The 17,335-nt window shown below is 40.9% G+C and overlaps 1 protein-coding gene across 1 annotated transcript; it reads left to right on the top strand.

Moving 5' to 3' along the window:
• The first annotated feature begins 6,153 nt into the window (after positions 1 to 6,153).
• Positions 6,154 to 17,276, top strand: LOC110524040 (transmembrane protein 47). The gene is made up of 3 exons (XM_021603337.3): positions 6,154 to 6,704; positions 13,620 to 13,760; positions 13,857 to 17,276. Exons 1-3 carry the CDS (start codon positions 6,479 to 6,481, stop codon positions 14,033 to 14,035), a joined length of 546 nt encoding a protein of 181 aa, XP_021459012.1. The 5' UTR covers positions 6,154 to 6,478; the 3' UTR covers positions 14,036 to 17,276.
• Positions 17,277 to 17,335: the final 59 nt, after the last annotated feature.

Below are 17,335 nucleotides of genomic sequence, written 5' to 3' on the forward strand. Positions count from 1 at the left end.
TACTTGAGTAAAAGTAAAGACAACTTTTTTTTTAAATGACTCCAGTAAAAGTCACCCAGTGAAATACTACTTGAGTAAAAGTAAAGACAACTTTTTTTTTAAATGACTCCAGTAAAAGACACCCAGTGAAATACTACTTGAGTAAAAGTAAAGACAACTTTTTTTTTAAATGACTCCAGTAAAAGACACCCAGTGAAATACTACTTGAGTAAAAGTAAAGACAACTTTTTTTAAAATGACTCCAGTAAAAGTCACCCAGTGAAATACTACTTGAGTAAAAGTAAAGACAACTTTTTTTTTTAAATGACTCCAGTAAAAGTCACCCAGTGAAATACTACTTGAGTAAAAGTAAAGACAACTTTTTTTTTAAATGACTCCAGTAAAAGTCACCCAGTGAAATACTACTTGAGTAAAAGTAAAGACAACTTTTTTTTTAAATGACTCCAGTAAAAGTCACCCAGTGAAATACTACTTGAGTAAAAGTAAAGACAACTTTTTTTTAAATGACTCCAGTAAAAGTCACTCAGTGAAATACTACTTGAGTAAAAGTAAAGACAACTTTTTTTTAAATGACTCCAGTAAAAGTCACCCAGTGAAATACTACTTGAGTAAAAGTAAAGACAACTTTTTTTTAAATGACTCCAGTAAAAGTCACCCAGTAAAATACTACTTGAGTAAAAGTAAAGACAACTTTTTTTTAAATGACTCCAGTAAAAGTCACTCAGTGAAATACTACTTGAGTAAAAGTAAAGACAACTTTTTTTTTAAATGACTCCAGTAAAAGTCACCCAGTGAAATACTACTTGAGTAAAAGTAAAGACAACTTTTTTTTAAATGACTCCAGTAAAAGTCACCCAGTGAAATACTACTTGAGTAAAAGTAAAGACAACTTTTTTTTTAAATGACTCCAGTAAAAGTCACCCAGTGAAATACTACTTGAGTAAAAGTAAAGACAACTTTTTTTTTAAATGACTCCAGTAAAAGTCACCCAGTGAAATACTACTTGAGTAAAAGTAAAGACAACTTTTTTTTTAAATGACTCCAGTAAAAGACACCCAGTGAAATACTACTTGAGTAAAAGTAAAGACAACTTTTTTTTTAAATGACTCCAGTAAAAGACACCCAGTGAAATACTACTTGAGTAAAAGTAAAGACAACTTTTTTTTAAATGACTCCAGTAAAAGTCACCCAGTGAAATACTACTTGAGTAAAAGTAAAGACAACTTTTTTTTTAAAATGACTCCAGTAAAAGTCACCCAGTGAAATACTACTTGAGTAAAAGTAAAGACAACTTTTTTTTAAATGACTCCAGTAAAAGTCACCCAGTGAAATACTACTTGAGTAAAAGTAAAGACAACTTTTTTTTAAATGACTCCAGTAAAAGTCACTCAGTGAAATACTACTTGAGTAAAAGTAAAGACAACTTTTTTTTTAAATGACTCCAGTAAAAGTCACCCAGTGAAATACTACTTGAGTAAAAGTAAAGACAACTTTTTTTTAAATGACTCCAGTAAAAGTCACCCAGTGAAATACTACTTGAGTAAAAGTAAAGACAACTTTTTTTTTAAATGACTCCAGTAAAAGTCACCCAGTGAAATACTACTTGAGTAAAAGTAAAGACAACTTTTTTTTAAATGACTCCAGTAAAAGTCACCCAGTGAAATACTACTTGAGTAAAAGTAAAGACAACTTTTTTTTTAAATGACTCCAGTAAAAGTCACCCAGTGAAATACTACTTGAGTAAAAGTAAAGACAACTTTTTTTTAAATGACTCCAGTAAAAGTCACCCAGTGAAATACTACTTGAGTAAAAGTAAAGACAACTTTTTTTTAAATGACTCCAGTAAAAGTCACTCAGTGAAATACTACTTGAGTAAAAGTAAAGACAACTTTTTTTTTAAATGACTCCAGTAAAAGTCACCCAGTGAAATACTACTTGAGTAAAAGTAAAGACAACTTTTTTTTAAATGACTCCAGTAAAAGTCACCCAGTGAAATACTACTTGAGTAAAAGTAAAGACAACTTTTTTTTTAAATGACTCCAGTAAAAGTCACCCAGTGAAATACTACTTGAGTAAAAGTAAAGACAACTTTTTTTTTAAATGACTCCAGTAAAAGACACCCAGTGAAATACTACTTGAGTAAAAGTAAAGACAACTTTTTTTTTAAATGACTCCAGTAAAAGACACCCAGTGAAATACTACTTGAGTAAAAGTAAAGACAACTTTTTTTTAAATGACTCCAGTAAAAGTCACCCAGTGAAATACTACTTGAGTAAAAGTAAAGACAACTTTTTTTTAAAAATGACTCCAGTAAAAGTCACCCAGTGAAATACTACTTGAGTAAAAGTAAAGACAACTTTTTTTTAAAATGACTCCAGTAAAAGTCACCCAGTGAAATACTACTTGAGTAAAAGTAAAGACAACTTTTTTTTTAAATGACTCCAGTAAAAGTCACCCAGTGAAATACTACTTGAGTAAAAGTAAAGACAACTTTTTTTTTAAATGACTCCAGTAAAAGTCACCCAGTGAAATACTACTTGAGTAAAAGTAAAGACAACTTTTTTTTTAAATGACTCCAGTAAAAGTCACCCAGTGAAATACTACTTGAGTAAAAGTAAAGACAACTTTTTTTTTAAATGACTCCAGTAAAAGTCACCCAGTGAAATACTACTTGAGTAAAACAATAACGTATTTGGTTTTAAATGTCCTCAAGTATCAAAAGTAAAAGTATAAATCATTTAATATGTCTTATATTGAGCAAACCAGACGACACACTCTTGTTTTTTATTTTTTTATTGACGGATAGCCAGGGTCACAGTTCAACACTCGAGACACAATTTACAAAATAAGCATTTGTGTTTAGTGAGTCTGCCAGATCAGAGGCAGTAGGGATGACAAGGGATGTTCTCTTGATAAGTGTGTGAATTAGACCATTTTCCTGTCCTGCTAAGCATTCAAAATGTAAGGAGTACTTTTGGGTGTCAGGAAAAATGTAAGGAGTACATTATTTTCTTTAGGAATGTAGTGGAGTAAAAGTAAAAGTTGTGAAAAATCTACATAGTAAAGTACAGATATCCCCCAAAAATACTTAAGAAGTATTTAAACATATTTTAACTTAAGTACTTTATACCACTTACTGATTCACATAATTGTAGATGTAGATCTTGCTCAGGCTTACTGGCAAATTTGCTGCAATGTACACAATGTATGTGTGTGTGGGTGTGTGTGTGTGTGTGTGTGTCTGTGTGTGTGTGTGTGTGTGTGTGTGTGTGTGTGTGTGTGTGTGTGTGAGTAAGTGTGTGAGTAAGTGTGTGATGTCTCTTAGTGATGTGATTGATGTATTGTGTTGTTGTGGCTCAGGGGGTGTTGTGTTAGTGTGTGATGATCCACTCGGTGCCTTCTTGTTCCCCTGAGAGCCTCTTGATTAGAATCTGTAATCATCAGTGATTATGTAGAAAGACTTTTGCCACGAGGCACAGTCGTCCTACAGTCCTAAAACACACAAATGCAAACACAGATGCAGGAACACACACACAGACAAGCGTGAACCCACACGCACACGCGCACGCACACACACGGACTCACTAAACACAGATACTGAGTTTTTTTGTAAATTATGTTGGAATGTTGGAGTGTGCCCCTGGCTGACCTTAAATAAATACAAATTACAAATTGTGCTGCCTGGTTTGCTTAATATAAGGAATTTGATGTATAGCCTTTACTTTTTACTTGTACTCAAGTATGACAAGTAGGCCTACTTTTTCCATCACTGTATTTAAGTACATTTAAAACCAGACACTTTTAGAATTATACTCAAGTAGTATTTTAATTTGTGACTCACTTTTACTTGAGTGATTTTCTATTAAAGTATCTTTACTTTTACTCAAGTATGACAATTGAGTACTTTTTCCACCGATGTACACTTCTGCTTTATCTTTGATGGTTGAAACCCTATTATCTGGCTATGACCCAAATGTAGAGCGACATCTCTTTGTTGTCGAGTCATTTTTCCATTTCTGTTGTATTGGTTGAAACTTTTTGTTGGCCTAAAAACAATACCCCTAGGCATTTTAATTGCAGTAGAGGTACAGCTAGGGGCTTTTTTAAATGTCATTTCTTTATTTTATTTCACCTTTATTTAACCAGGTAGGCCAGTTGAGAACAAGTTCTCATTTACAACTGCGACCTGGCCAAGACAAAGCAAAGCAGTGAGACACAAACAACAACACAGAGTTACACATGGAATAAACAAACGTACAGTCAATAACACAATAGAAAAGTATATACACAGTGAGTGCAAATGAGGTAAGATTAGGGAGGTAAGGCAATAAATAGGCCGTAGTGATGAAGTAATTACAATTTAGCAATTAAACACTGGAGTGACAGATGTGCAGAAGATGAATGTGCAAGTAGAGATACTGGGGTGCGAATGAGCAAAAACAAATAATAACAATATGGGGAAGAGGTAGTTGTATGGGCTATTTACAGGTGGGCTATGTACAGGTGCAATGATCTGTAAGATACTCTGACAGCTGAAGCTTAAAGTTAGTGAGGGAGATACGAGTCTCCAGCTTCAGTGATTTTTGCAATTCGTTCCAGTCATTAGCAGCAGAGAACTGGAAGGAAAGGCAGCCAAAGGAGGTGTTGGCTTTGGGGATGACCAGTGAAATATACTTGCTGGAGCTCGTGTTACGGGTGGGTGCTGCTATGGTGACCAGTGAGCTGAGATAAGGTGGGGCTTTACCTAGCAAAGATTTATATATGACCTGGAGCCAGTGGGTTTGGAGACGAATATGTAGCGAGGGCCAGCCAACGAGAGCATACAGGTCGCAATGGTGGGTCGTATATGGGGCTTTGGTGACAAAACAGATGGCACTGTGATAGACTGCATCCAATTTGCTGAGTAGAGTGTTGAAGGCTATTTTGTAAATGACATCGCCGAAGTCAAGGATCGGTAGGATAGTCAGTTTTACGAGGGTATGTTTGGCAGCATGAGTGAAGGATGTTTTGTTGCGAAATAGGAAGCCAATTCTAGATTTAATTTAATCTAACCAGACACCTAGGTATTTGTAGCTGTCCACGTATTCTAAGTCAGAGCCGTCCGGAGTAGTGATATTAGACGGGCGGGCAGGTGCGGGCAGTGATCGGTTGAAGAGCAAGCCACTGACTGACAGTTAGATATGGGATGTATCATGCATGCCTATGCAGCATACAAGCTTAGGAGAAACCAATTAATTTTGGGATGTTTTAAAACAAAATATCAAATTCAAAATGTCTAATCAAACTCCAGTCTATGATCACATTTGACTGTAGTTTAAAATGAACACTTCACCTATAGGTCAAACAGCCTACATGGGAGTGAAATTAACCATGAATCATATCAAATAATTTCACTCCTCAGAAAACCCCCATGTTCATTGAATGGGCGGCCTAGTGGTTAGAGCGTTGAGGCAGTATTTTTTTCAAAAAGTTGATGATAATGTATATTTCCGTTAGTTTACGCCATCAAAATGTCATGAATTCTAACCACTTTTAAATGGACATGTTACCAAATGTAGTAACTTACTTTGAAGAGATGGTGATTGGGGCTAAAAAAAAAAGTGTTTGGCGTTTGGCAGTCTAAATTCAGTGTAGTTGTCTTTAACTGCCATTTCCCTAAAGTCAGACTCTTCCCACACTCAGCCTCAGTAGCATCTGCATTCACCAAATGTTGTGTGGGTATCCTTAGACTTTTTCTCCAGACTTATACATCGGGAATTGTTGATATGGCATACCATTTTTATACACTTTATTCATGTTTTTGTTGTTGCCCAAAATGGATTTTAGGTAGGCCTTTAGTATTTTACAGATATCGAAACATGAACGTGTATTTATCCACAATCTGCTATGTATAAATCCGGTCTTGGAGTGTTTTAACAAAATGGAACAAAATATTTAGGCTGAATTATCACCTAATTTGCGTATTTTAATACAATATTTCAGAAATATTGTAATACAAAAAAAGCTATATTTGTATCTACATTCAACTGGTAAAAGTTGATTGTGATAGAATTAGGCAAAGGAAAATGACCTTGTTAGGGTGTGGTGCCTGGCTACCTTGAAAAAATAAGAATCGGTTAGGTTCAATTATAAAAATAAGATGACATAGCCCCTGTTTCCTTCTGAGAGAAAGGGGGAGAGAGTTAGAGAAAGGGAGGGAGAAACAGCGAGAGAGAGAGAGAGAGAGAGAGAGAGAGAAAATGGGAGGGAGGGGGGGGGGGGGGGGTGACCCTGCAGGTGCCGCTCTGTGATATTTCAGCAATGTGCAGTGCAGTCACATCAGCAGTTGTGGTACGGCTGCAGCAGCGTCCCTGACGCGCAGAGGCTGCCTACTCTCCATACCGCGGGGGATAATCCCAAAATTCTTGGTTTGCGACCCAACCGCAAACCCACGATCCTCGGAGAAAGATACTTTTGTTTAGCACCCAATCCGCCATCCATGGCTTCATCCGGGAGTGGAATGGAGGAAGTGCGCGTATCGGCGTTGACGCCCCTGAAGTTGGTGGGCTTGGTGTGCGTCTTCCTCGCGCTCTGCCTGGATGTCGGAGCTGTGTTGAGCCCCGCGTGGGTAACGGCGGATAACCAGTACTACCTGTCTCTGTGGGAGTCCTGCTGGAAGCCCGTCACCTCGGACACATGGCAGTGCAACACCACACTCGAGACTGGTGAGAGAGACCTTCCTCATGCTTACTAAAGTCAACAGTTATGACTGTTGTAACTGTTCAAATTGCCCGTATGCATCTATATTGTGTTTGTGATTAGGTAACATGTGATAGGGTTCTATTTTGAGGGATTTGGGGATATTTTTGATACCCACAGTCATATTCAAAGCATCCATTGAGATGCATATTAATTCAGAAATGACAATGGATCCTCTGCTGCTGAGTCCACTGGTGCATCAGCACAAACATTGTTTTTCTCTCTGCTCAGTAACAATTTATGGGGTGGATGGGGCTAAAAGGAAATAGCAGGAGCATAATTTTTCCCCATTCCCCATTTAAGATGTGTGCACTCTAAAACAGCTGTCTTTTCTCAGTTAAAAATAGTTTATTTCAAAGTAATACTTATAATATAAGTACATGAGACTTTACAAAGATCCCAGTTACCCCCTTTTCTATTTGCCCAGCGTGCCGCTAAATGATGTGGGTAATATGCCTTGCGAGCGGTGGTGCAGCTGGGGTTTTATTGTGCTTTTGTTGCCGACAAAATCAGCCTTTGTTGGGGTTCCTCCGCCGGCCATGGAGCAAGGGAAACTTTGAGAACCGAACGTCCCAGAGATCCAAATATCCTGCCGGGAGATAAGTGTAACCAGGGCAACAAGTGCCGCATTCGAGAAATGCTGTGTTTCTCTCTGAAAAGGGGACTTCTTTTTCAGCCAGCACAGAATCTTTTGTAGAAACAATCTGTATTTCGATTATTCCGCCACGTGTGTTTTAATGTGCCTTTTTAGCGAGTTATTTTTGGCCTGCTGATTGTTGTCCTGTGTGTTGTGCAGGCAGAAAGTATTTTTTTTTTTGTTGTTTGTCTGACAACACTGTTTTGTTTCTGTGATGAGTAACTGAAGGTCATTTTGTCCCTGCTTCTTCCTACTGTCACTCTGACACAAAGTGCAGCTTGATTCCCTATAAAGACACGGAGTCTCCATGTCAGCAGCAGCCAGCAGGCCACATTAACTGCACACAGCAAACTGCTATTTTTTGTCAGGCTTGGCCTTGCACTAGGCTTACATATTGATTTGACTCACAGTAATCAGTCGGTTTCTTCTCCCAATATCCAGGTTTTCTCGGTGTCAAGCCCAGGACATTACACAAATGGTGTTAGTGTTGCAATTACCAGGTTGGCACCCTTAAATAATGAGCTCTGCAGGGTTGTTGTGCATAGATGTGCATGTTTGCTGATGTCCTATATGTCTGTGCCAAAGAGCATTCTGCTAACGCAGATGACAAATGGAGATGGGTGACGTTTGGATGTTACACTCAAGCACACACACGGTTTCTCTTTTTTTTGATGACCTCTCTATTATTATGCACACACACACACACACACACACACAGGGCAGAGGTCGGGTCAGATACAAAACATGCAGGGGTTGACACAGTCTCAGGAATATGGAGTGTCTCTGTGAGAACGTTTTGTGCTGATGCCAGTCCAGTGGGAGGGGCGCAACGAATGTGGAGCGAGTGTGTGAGCACTACGCAGGCAGCATTCACCATTATTAGCACTGATTCTAGTTCAGTCAGAGGTGATGATGGGGGGAATATTAGACTCAGGCTGGCACCATATTATTCCTCACATACACTCTGAGAATTAAAGGTGCAATCTGGAACCTAAAAAGGTTCTTCGGCTGACCCCATAGGGGTTGTTTTTTACATTTTTCTTGAGCGGATGGTCAGGGGGCCGGAACACAATTACAAATCATTTGTAGACTGCAAGAAGCCCAACCAGACATAAAATATAATCGTTTCAAACCTTGCTTACATTTGTATATGATCGCATACACTCCAGTTTAGTAGGTACACCCATCTAGTACCGGGTCGGACCCCCCTTTGCCTCCAGAATTATTTGCCTCCAGAATTATTTGGGCCACGGATTCGACAAGGTGTCGGAAACGTTCCACAGGGATGTTGGTCCATGCTGACGTGATGGCATCCCGCAGTTGCTGCAGATTGGACTGCGTTACATTCATGCTGCGAACAGCCCGTTCCATCTCATCCCAAAGATACTCTATTGGGTTGAGGTCTGGGGACTGCACAGGCCACTCAAGTAAACTGAACACCCCATGGTCATGTTCCTGGAACCATTCTGAGACAATACATGCTTTGTGACATGGTGCATTATCCTGCTGGAAGTACCCATGTGACAAAGGGTAAATTGTAACCATTAAGGGATGCACCTGGTCAGCAACAATGTTCAGATATGCTGTGGCATTCAAACGTTGCTCAGTTGGTATCAAGGGACCTAACGTGTGCCAGGAAAACATTGTGTAAACACAATTACACCAACGCTCCCAGCCTGGGCCGTTGACACCAGGCAGGATTGGGCTTATGCCAAATTCAAATTTTGCCTTCCGAATGACGCAACAGGAACCGGGATTTGTCGGACCAGGCAATGTTTTTTCACTTCTCAATTGTCCAGTGTTGGTGATCGCGTGCCCACTGGAGCCGCTTCTTCTTGTTTTTAGCTGATAGGCGTGGAACCCGGTTCTGGTCGTCTGCTGCAATTGCCCATCCGTGACAAGGACCGACATGTTGTGTGTTCCGAGATGCCATTCTGCACACCACTGTTGTACTGCACTGTTATTTGCTTCCTTGTGGGCCGCCTGTTAGCTTGCACGATTCTTGCCGTTCTCCTTCGACCTCTCTCACCAGCAAGCTGTTTTTGGCCACAGGACTGCTCCCGACGGGATGTTTTTTGTTTCTCGCACAATTCTCAGTAAAACCTGCCTGCGAATTCCGCCAGTTGGGGTACCCTGCCACAGGAGAACACTTTTAAATAACTATTTTTGGTTCCAGGTAGAATCCTTTTTATTCCTTATCAGTTCCTTGTAGAACAACAAGTAATCTAACAAGTAATCTAACAATTCCCCAACAACTTCCTAATACACACAAATCTATAGTGGTGAATGAGAATATGTACATATAAATATATGGATGAGTCGGCCATAGGCAAGGTGCAATAGATGGTATAAAATACAGTAGATACATATGATATAAGTAATGTAATATACATTTTGAAACTGGCATTATTTAAAGTGGCATTGTTTAAAGTGACTAGTGATCCATTTATTAAAGTGGCCAGTGATTGGGTTTCAATGTAGGCAGCAGCCTCTCTGAGTTAGTGATCGCTGTTTAGCAGTCTGATGGCCTTGAGATAGAAGCTGTTTTTCAGTCTCTCGGTCCCAGCTTTGATGCACCTGTACTGATCTCGGCTTCTGGATGGTAGCGGTGTGACCAGGCAGTGGCTCAGGTGGTTGATGTCCTTGATGATCTTTTTGGCCTTCCTGTGACATCGGGTGCTGTAGGTTTCATGGAGGGCAGGTAGTTTGCCCCCGGTGATGCATTGTGCAGTCCCTCTGGAGAGCCTTGCGGTTGAGGGCGGGTGCAGTTGCCGTACCAGGCTGTGATACAGCCTGACAGGATGCTCTCGATTGTGCGTCTGTAAAAGTTTGTCAGGGTTTTGGGTGACAAACCAAATTTCTTCAGCCTCCTGAGGTTGAAGAGGCACTGTTGCGCCTTCTTCACCACGCTGTCTGTGTGGGGTGGACCATTTCAGTTCGTCCGTGATGTGTCCCCCGAGGAACTTAAAACTTTCCACCTCCGCCACTGCTGTCCCTTGGATGTGGATAGGGGGGTGCTCCCTCTGCTGTTTCCTGAAGTCTACGATCATCTTCTTTGTTTTGTTGATGGTGAGTGAGAGGGTGTTTATTATCTATGCATAGTCACTTTACCCCGACCTACATGTACATATTACCTTGACTAACCAGTACTCCTGCACATTGACTCGGTACCGGTACCCCCTGTATATAGCCTCGTTATTGTTATTTTATTGTTGCCCTATTATTTTTTGACTTATATATTTTCTGAACATTTCACGGCCCTACATATTTCAAAAGGGTTGGGAAGAGATTTTTGACGTATCAATTCCATGGTACAGGGTGTATGAGTTGCTATATAAAACAACGCAAGATTCAAGTCTTTTCAGTTGAAATTATTATATAGAATTCTTGCCACCAACAAAATGTTGAATATTTGGGGCATACAATCATCGAAGCTCTGCAGATGTTGTTGTGAGGATACAGAATCAATAGACCATTTGTTTTGGTATTGCTCTCAGGTAGCCTGTTTCTGGTCTCAGTTTCAGGTTGTTTTCTGCATTGTTTTATTCTGTTTTCCTTTGTCTTTTTTCTCTTTTGTTCATTTTCTTGGTTATTGTGGGGGTCTGTGGGGGGTCTCGGATGGTTGAGGGGCAGCTCTTGGGGAACTGGGGGGGGGGGATCTTGGAGGCATGGCGGTTGGGAGCTTGGGCCGGTGGCTGATGGATCGCTGGTTCGGGTCCCCGGTTTTGACCTTGTGGGAGATCTGTCAATGTGACCTTGAGCAGGGCGTTGACCCTGGTTGCTTCTGTGGGTCTCTCTGGATGGGAGGCTGTTAGATGACTAATGTGATGTAGTTGTTGAGCGTCTTCACTTCAAGTATATTGTATGTTTTAAATATATATTTTTAAATAATACATTTTACGGTAAGGTCTATTGTATTTGGTGCATGTGACAAATAACATTTTATTTGATCTTCCAACAATGCAGAGTTAAAGATAAATATATATATATATATATATATATTTTAATAGAAATAGTGACACAATAAATATATACAGTGAATAACAAAAACGACTAAAATAACCCTTTCCACTGATTCAACTTCTCAAAGGCTTGACGATTAGTTGACAAGTAGAATCAGGTGTGCCTGTCCGGGACCACAACAAAAATGACACATTCCCTCTACTGTCTCAGGCCGAGAGGGGCCCTGAAGGCCAATACAGATTTTTCGATTAACAGGGATGGCTGCTCCTGAAATACACACAGGGAGATGTAATTACCGATCAGATTGGATCTTGCATATCATCATTTCCATCTGTCATCATTACAGTACCTAGGCTGCATCCTAAATGGGACCATATTCCCTATATAGTGCACTATTTTTGACCAGAGCTCAAAAAGTAGTGCATTACATAGGGAATAGGGTGCCATTTGTGACTCAACCCCAGATTAATAGTTAGCCCTTCCTGTCCTTCAAGCACTGAGACTTCTGGCTGTATTTCTCGCGCAGAACATGTGGGTCCGTTCCAAATCTCTGAGCTGCTGAGATGAGTTTCTGTATCCTGCTGTTACACAACTGATACAGACTGATAAGAACCGCAGTAGCTCTTCCAATTTCAGCTGTAGTCTGATAGGGGAAAAATGACCGAAATGACTATGAGATGACTAGAATGATTAGATACAGACGGACAGGAGTTAGTGTAGCTCCTGCGGTCTGAGAGGCAGCCAGTGAGGTGGCTGCAAATGAGAGGTCAAGGGTCGTTCCGAGTCAGTACCGCATGTTATGGAAGCACTGAGGCCGCAGGGAGCTCTGCGTTTTGTGGGTTCCCTCCAGCTTCCTGTGATGGATGACATGACCATTTTTAAACTCTACATTGTAGAAGCCATATTTGGTCAAAGAAGTGAATGTTTGTTTATGTTCGAGCAGCTCGGCCTATGGAATGAATCCCCCCCCCCCGACAACGAGGACGGGGACTGTAGTTGAAGCGGCTTACACGCTGTCACATTCTCTCATTGTCGAATGGTTTGATGGTTCTCGTATTGCTATAGAGGGGTTAATAATTTGCCATGCATCATCCTGTTTAGCTGTGACTGTAATGAACATTGTGTGATTACATATTAGATCTGCTTTTTTCTTTGGGTCTTAACTATGAGTATATTTTATCATTAGAAACCAAACCCTTTCTGTGATGCTATTTACTTTGTTAACATATATTTCTTATAGGTAATCAACAACCCCATCATAACATCGCCTTGTTTGTTTACATATGCCATTTCCCCACCCAGAGTCCAGACTGTTACTCCCAACAATTATATAGTTATAGTTCACTCAGCAGTCCAGTCTTGATAGCCCACTCAGTCTACTAAGATTATGTGCCTAGAAGCCAGTTTACCCCCCACACAGTCTAGCCTGTTAGATAGGAGTGTCTAGCAGCTAGCTATGTGAGACTATGCTTGTTTAACATTCTATCGCAGGGTGAAGTTGGCCCAAGTAGACGCTGATCTTGGGTCATTTTGCATTTCCCCCACTTCTGGTCGATCTGATCCTAGATCTGCACAGAGGGGAAACTTCACCACGGAGCACATTGTATCCCATCTTTCTCCCCAAATACCGCCTATTAAATTCCAGAGCATTTCTATCCCTTACTTCTCAACCCACCAACATTTTTATTATACCAAGATTATTTTTCATTCCATACATGCAGAGAAGTGGATCAATATAGTAGACCTAGCTAGTAGCTCTCTCTCCCTGTCACCCCCCCCCCCCCCCCCATCCCCCATCCCTGTTAGCATTCCAGCGAGTGCTATTTCTAGTCTCTACTTTAGTTGAATGTTTTGCAGTTCTTCTGAATGAAACGCTGAGACTGCTGCTGATTTTGCATCGGGCAGTCAGGATGGATACCTATTACTGGAGTCACCCAGATAATTGCTTTGTCTACTTCTGCTGCTGCACTGGTATTCATTAAGAAGCCTAGCAGCGAGAGTGTGTGAGAAAGAGATGGAGAAAGAGAGTTTGTGTGTGTGTGTGTGTGTGTGTGTGTGTGTGTGTGTGTGAGTGTGAGTGAGAGAGAGAGAGAGTATGCGTGCATGCATTTGTTCGTTTTAGTCCATTCTTCTGTGTTGCGTAAAGATCTGATTTTAGTGCAGGGTTAACATTCTTGGACCATACGCCACACTGTAAACATGGATCACTAGGCTTATAACCCCCACGAAAACATTTTCTTACAACCCCCCCTCGCTCTCTCTCTCTCTCTCTTTTTCTCAGACTGGCAGATTGCCACGCTGGTTCTGTTGCTGGGTGGTGCAGCCCTCATCCTGTTCTCCTTCCTGGTGGCCCTGGTGTCAGTGTGGTTCGGCTCCAGGAGCCACTGCTACAGACCCATTGCTGTCATGCTGTTCGCTGCAGGTACGTTATTGAATCTGCCTTATTCTCTCCTTTTCTGTGTCAGTTCATGTGCTCCATTTCTCTCCTTTACGCCCATTCCTCCTCTCTCCCTAACAGTGGTGCTCCAGGTCTGCAGTTTGATCCTCTACCCTGTTAAGTTCATTGAGACGGTCAGCCTGAGGATATACCACGAGTTCAACTGGGGCTATGGCCTCGCCTGTGGGGCCACCATCTTCTCTTTTGGAGGGGCCATTCTCTACTGCCTCAACCCCAAGAACTATGACGACTACTACTAAACCCTGCAAGATTAGAGAGGAGGAGAGGCCTCTACACAACTTCATTTCCCCCCACACTCGCTGTGAAAGCAGCTGAAACACTGAACCTTATCTAACTGGTAGAGAAAACACATGTTCACACACATCAATTGGAGAATCAACAACAGTAGTGTCTATCTATACATTCAAACCTTTACAATACTGTACTATACCAGACTTAAAGGGACACGCTTTAGCACAGTATGAGCTTGTGGCCTCCACAGGCATCTCCGCCTGTGTTGTGACCAACATCTGCCATAGGCTAAGTGGTGAGGCTAAAGAGCCAATCAGACAGTTCAATGGAATACTACTTACCAATCAGATTCACCAGTGAAATCATGTCCACATTCTGAGCCAACAGTAGGTCCCCTTTAATGCAGGAACTCCAGTAGGAATTGGCAGCACAATGCTTTGTCATGAATAAACCACAGAGAAGGGACAGCTGAGAGTGACGGACACACAGACCAATCGGAGAGCAGAGGGATGGGCCAGGTGGACAGATTGATCTTGAGGAAAGGAAGGTGACTCACCTAAGAAAAGGAATCAAGGATGCATGACATCACCCCCACTCATATAAGTGATTACCTTTGCTTGTGCCTTTATTTAATCTGTGCCAATCTAAAAGAAGATTGGATGGGTTAAGGCAGGCAGCATAGAGTCATTTGCTTTTACTTATACTGAAAAATGTGTAGAATTGCAGAGAATTAGTTGTAAAACTCTTGAGTCTCTCCACCCTTGGCAACATGTGTAGAATTGCAACAAACTTGCTTTTAAAACTGCAACATTTTCTCTACGCCCCATGGAAGAATTTGTAGAATTGCAGGAAATTGAAACTCTAAAACTCTTTTTTTCCTCTCCGCTGTCAAGAGGGGACGCTAAAATGCTCGCAGGGTGCCTGTATGGGTATGGATGTGGGTACGCAGACCTGCGATCCACTGCTGCCCCTCGTGATGAGTTCAGATTTTTAATGGCCCCCAACTCTAATCTAAAACCAACTGTACCCTGCGGCCTAACCCCATCTGTGCCTGCTTCGAATAGCAGCAGTTGTATGATATGTAAATAGAGTAGTTAGAGGTGCTTTTGTGTGGTAAATGCATTTCTAATACAGTAAATTAGAGAATTAGTAGTAGTTTATTTAAAGGGACAATGTGCAAATAAAAACACGTTTCAGACAGTGAAATATGATGCTTGCACCAGAATACGCTCAACACAGCTAATTTTAATCCACAGTCCCTAACTAAGCAATACGAAATACATAAACATACCTAAATCCACACACATCACTCATACAGTAGTATAGTACAATATAACACAGGGGTGTCAAACTCATTCCACGGAGGACCAAGTGTCTGGGTTTTTTTTTTTTCCATTTAATTAAGACCTAGACAACCAGGTGAGGGGAGTTCCTTACTGATTAGTGACCTTAATCCATCAATCAAGTACACTCGGCCCTCTGTGGAATGAGTTTGACATATGTGATATAACAGATGAAAGCAAACACAGGAAACATTAAATACAACTAATAGAATAAAACACATTGAGACTTTTGTGCATTAAGAATTAGTCAATGTGTGCAGGATTGATGCACCTTGATCCAAGCTTTGATTTAACCTTCATGGAGAAGGATTTAAAGTCGCTAGTGCTTCTGAAGGTAGACGGGCGGGAATTCCATTTTCTGATGACTGAGGTGGAGAATGCTGACTTTCCATTCCTTTTAGGAATGACACAGTCTCCTCTTGTTGAGGTTCAGGTCGCTGCTGTTTTGTTCCGCAACCTGGTCTCAAAGCATTTTGCTTTATTCTGTATGCAAATCCATGACACTCCATTTAGTATCATATAAGATTTGACATGTTTGATATGTTGGGTTTTGTGTGGTATGTATTAATTTGTGGATGTCCATCACCCATTTCGTACAATATGTTACGAATTCTAGCTAGGTGGCTAACGTTAGCCAGGCTAGGGGTTTGGGTTAAGTTTCGGAGTTAGGTTAAAGGTTAGGGGAAGAGTTAGCTAAAAGGGTTGAGGTTAGGGTTGAGGGAAGGGTTAGCTAACATGCTAAGTAGTTGAAAACTAACAAAAAAAGTTGTAAGTAATTGAAAAGTTGCTAATTAGCCAAAATGGTCCGTGATGAAATTCTAACACACAACCTTTGGGTTGCTAGATCGCATAGTTCGCATTAAACACCCACCCAACTTTCATATTTACCATAAGTAACCATCTGTCTTATGTAACCATACCAAACGTAACATATTCATTTCAGTGTCCCGGATTTACATGTACTATGTTACGCTTAGTCGGAGACCAGGCTGTGTTCAGAGCTTAAAATGACAAAATCTTTCAGAGGTGGGGGTGCAACGTAGTTGATAATCTTATAAACTAGACAGACAACTGAGAAAACAAAGTTTTGTATTTGGGGAGATTACTATGGTGATGGTAATGTGATTTCCCGTCAAGGATATTCAGTGCTTGTTTACATAGAGATCGAAGGGGCTTAATTTATGTTTCATTGGCTTGAGGCCAGCTGGTTATACAATAGGTGAGAGAAGATCATTGCATGTAAATTCATCTTGATGTATCGGAAATTTGAAAGACATATCCGATTTTGCTGGACATCTTAATGTTCTGTTGTTGTTCAAAGTAGGGTCTAGGTCAATGCCCAAATATTTAAACTCTGGATGAGTATGTCTGGGTAAGCATGTTTAGTTTTGTGGAGAATTACATCACTGCCGTTGTTCCCACATTGACGTTGAGCCATTTAGCCACTTTCTCCAATGATGTGTGTGAAGAAGGCAAACGACCATTGTGTGTGTGTGTGTGTGAGAGAGGCCTTTGAGCCATATGACCAGTCACTCCCACACTCCCCATTCGATGCCTCTTATTGGTTGAAACTGTTGGGATCTGCATCCCAAACTGCACCCTATTCCCAATAACGCTCGTCTTGAATACTCTGTATTCAAGACAAGAGTATATTTGTCTAGAATATACTACAGTTCCTGATCCATAACATCTTAAAATGAAAGTTAGTTGGCCTTTATATTAAAAACAATACAAGTAAATGGAGTGTGTAGGAATGCATGTGTGCTTGGAGGTAGACAGTGTGTGCGTAGGAGCAGCGAGGCGTGTGTGTGTGTGTGCCGAGAGTGGATGAGTATGGATTGCTGCTGCCGTGTGGCTGACGCCTATTAGTTTGTTCACTACCACAATAAAACAGGTAATGGAAAAAGTGTGTGTGTGTGCGCTTTTCATTTGCAAAAGGGGGGCAACCACATCAGAGCAAGCAGT

The sequence above is a fragment of the Oncorhynchus mykiss genome, chromosome 5 (assembly GCF_057628025.1).
Source record: "Oncorhynchus mykiss isolate SJ-2025 chromosome 5, ASM5762802v1, whole genome shotgun sequence".
Classification (NCBI taxonomy): domain Eukaryota; kingdom Metazoa; phylum Chordata; class Actinopteri; order Salmoniformes; family Salmonidae; genus Oncorhynchus; species Oncorhynchus mykiss.

Bases quoted from the DNA above. Each gene is read 5' to 3' on its own strand.
- LOC110524040 (XM_021603337.3), top strand. From the start codon at position 6,479: ATGGCTTCATCCGGGAGTGGAATGGAGGAAGTGCGCGTATCGGCGTTG. The intron at 6,705-13,619 runs GTGAGAGAGACC...TCTTTTTCTCAG, and splicing joins CAACACCACACTCGAGACTG to ACTGGCAGATTGCCACGCTG. The intron at 13,761-13,856 runs GTACGTTATTGA...TCTCCCTAACAG, and splicing joins TGTCATGCTGTTCGCTGCAG to TGGTGCTCCAGGTCTGCAGT.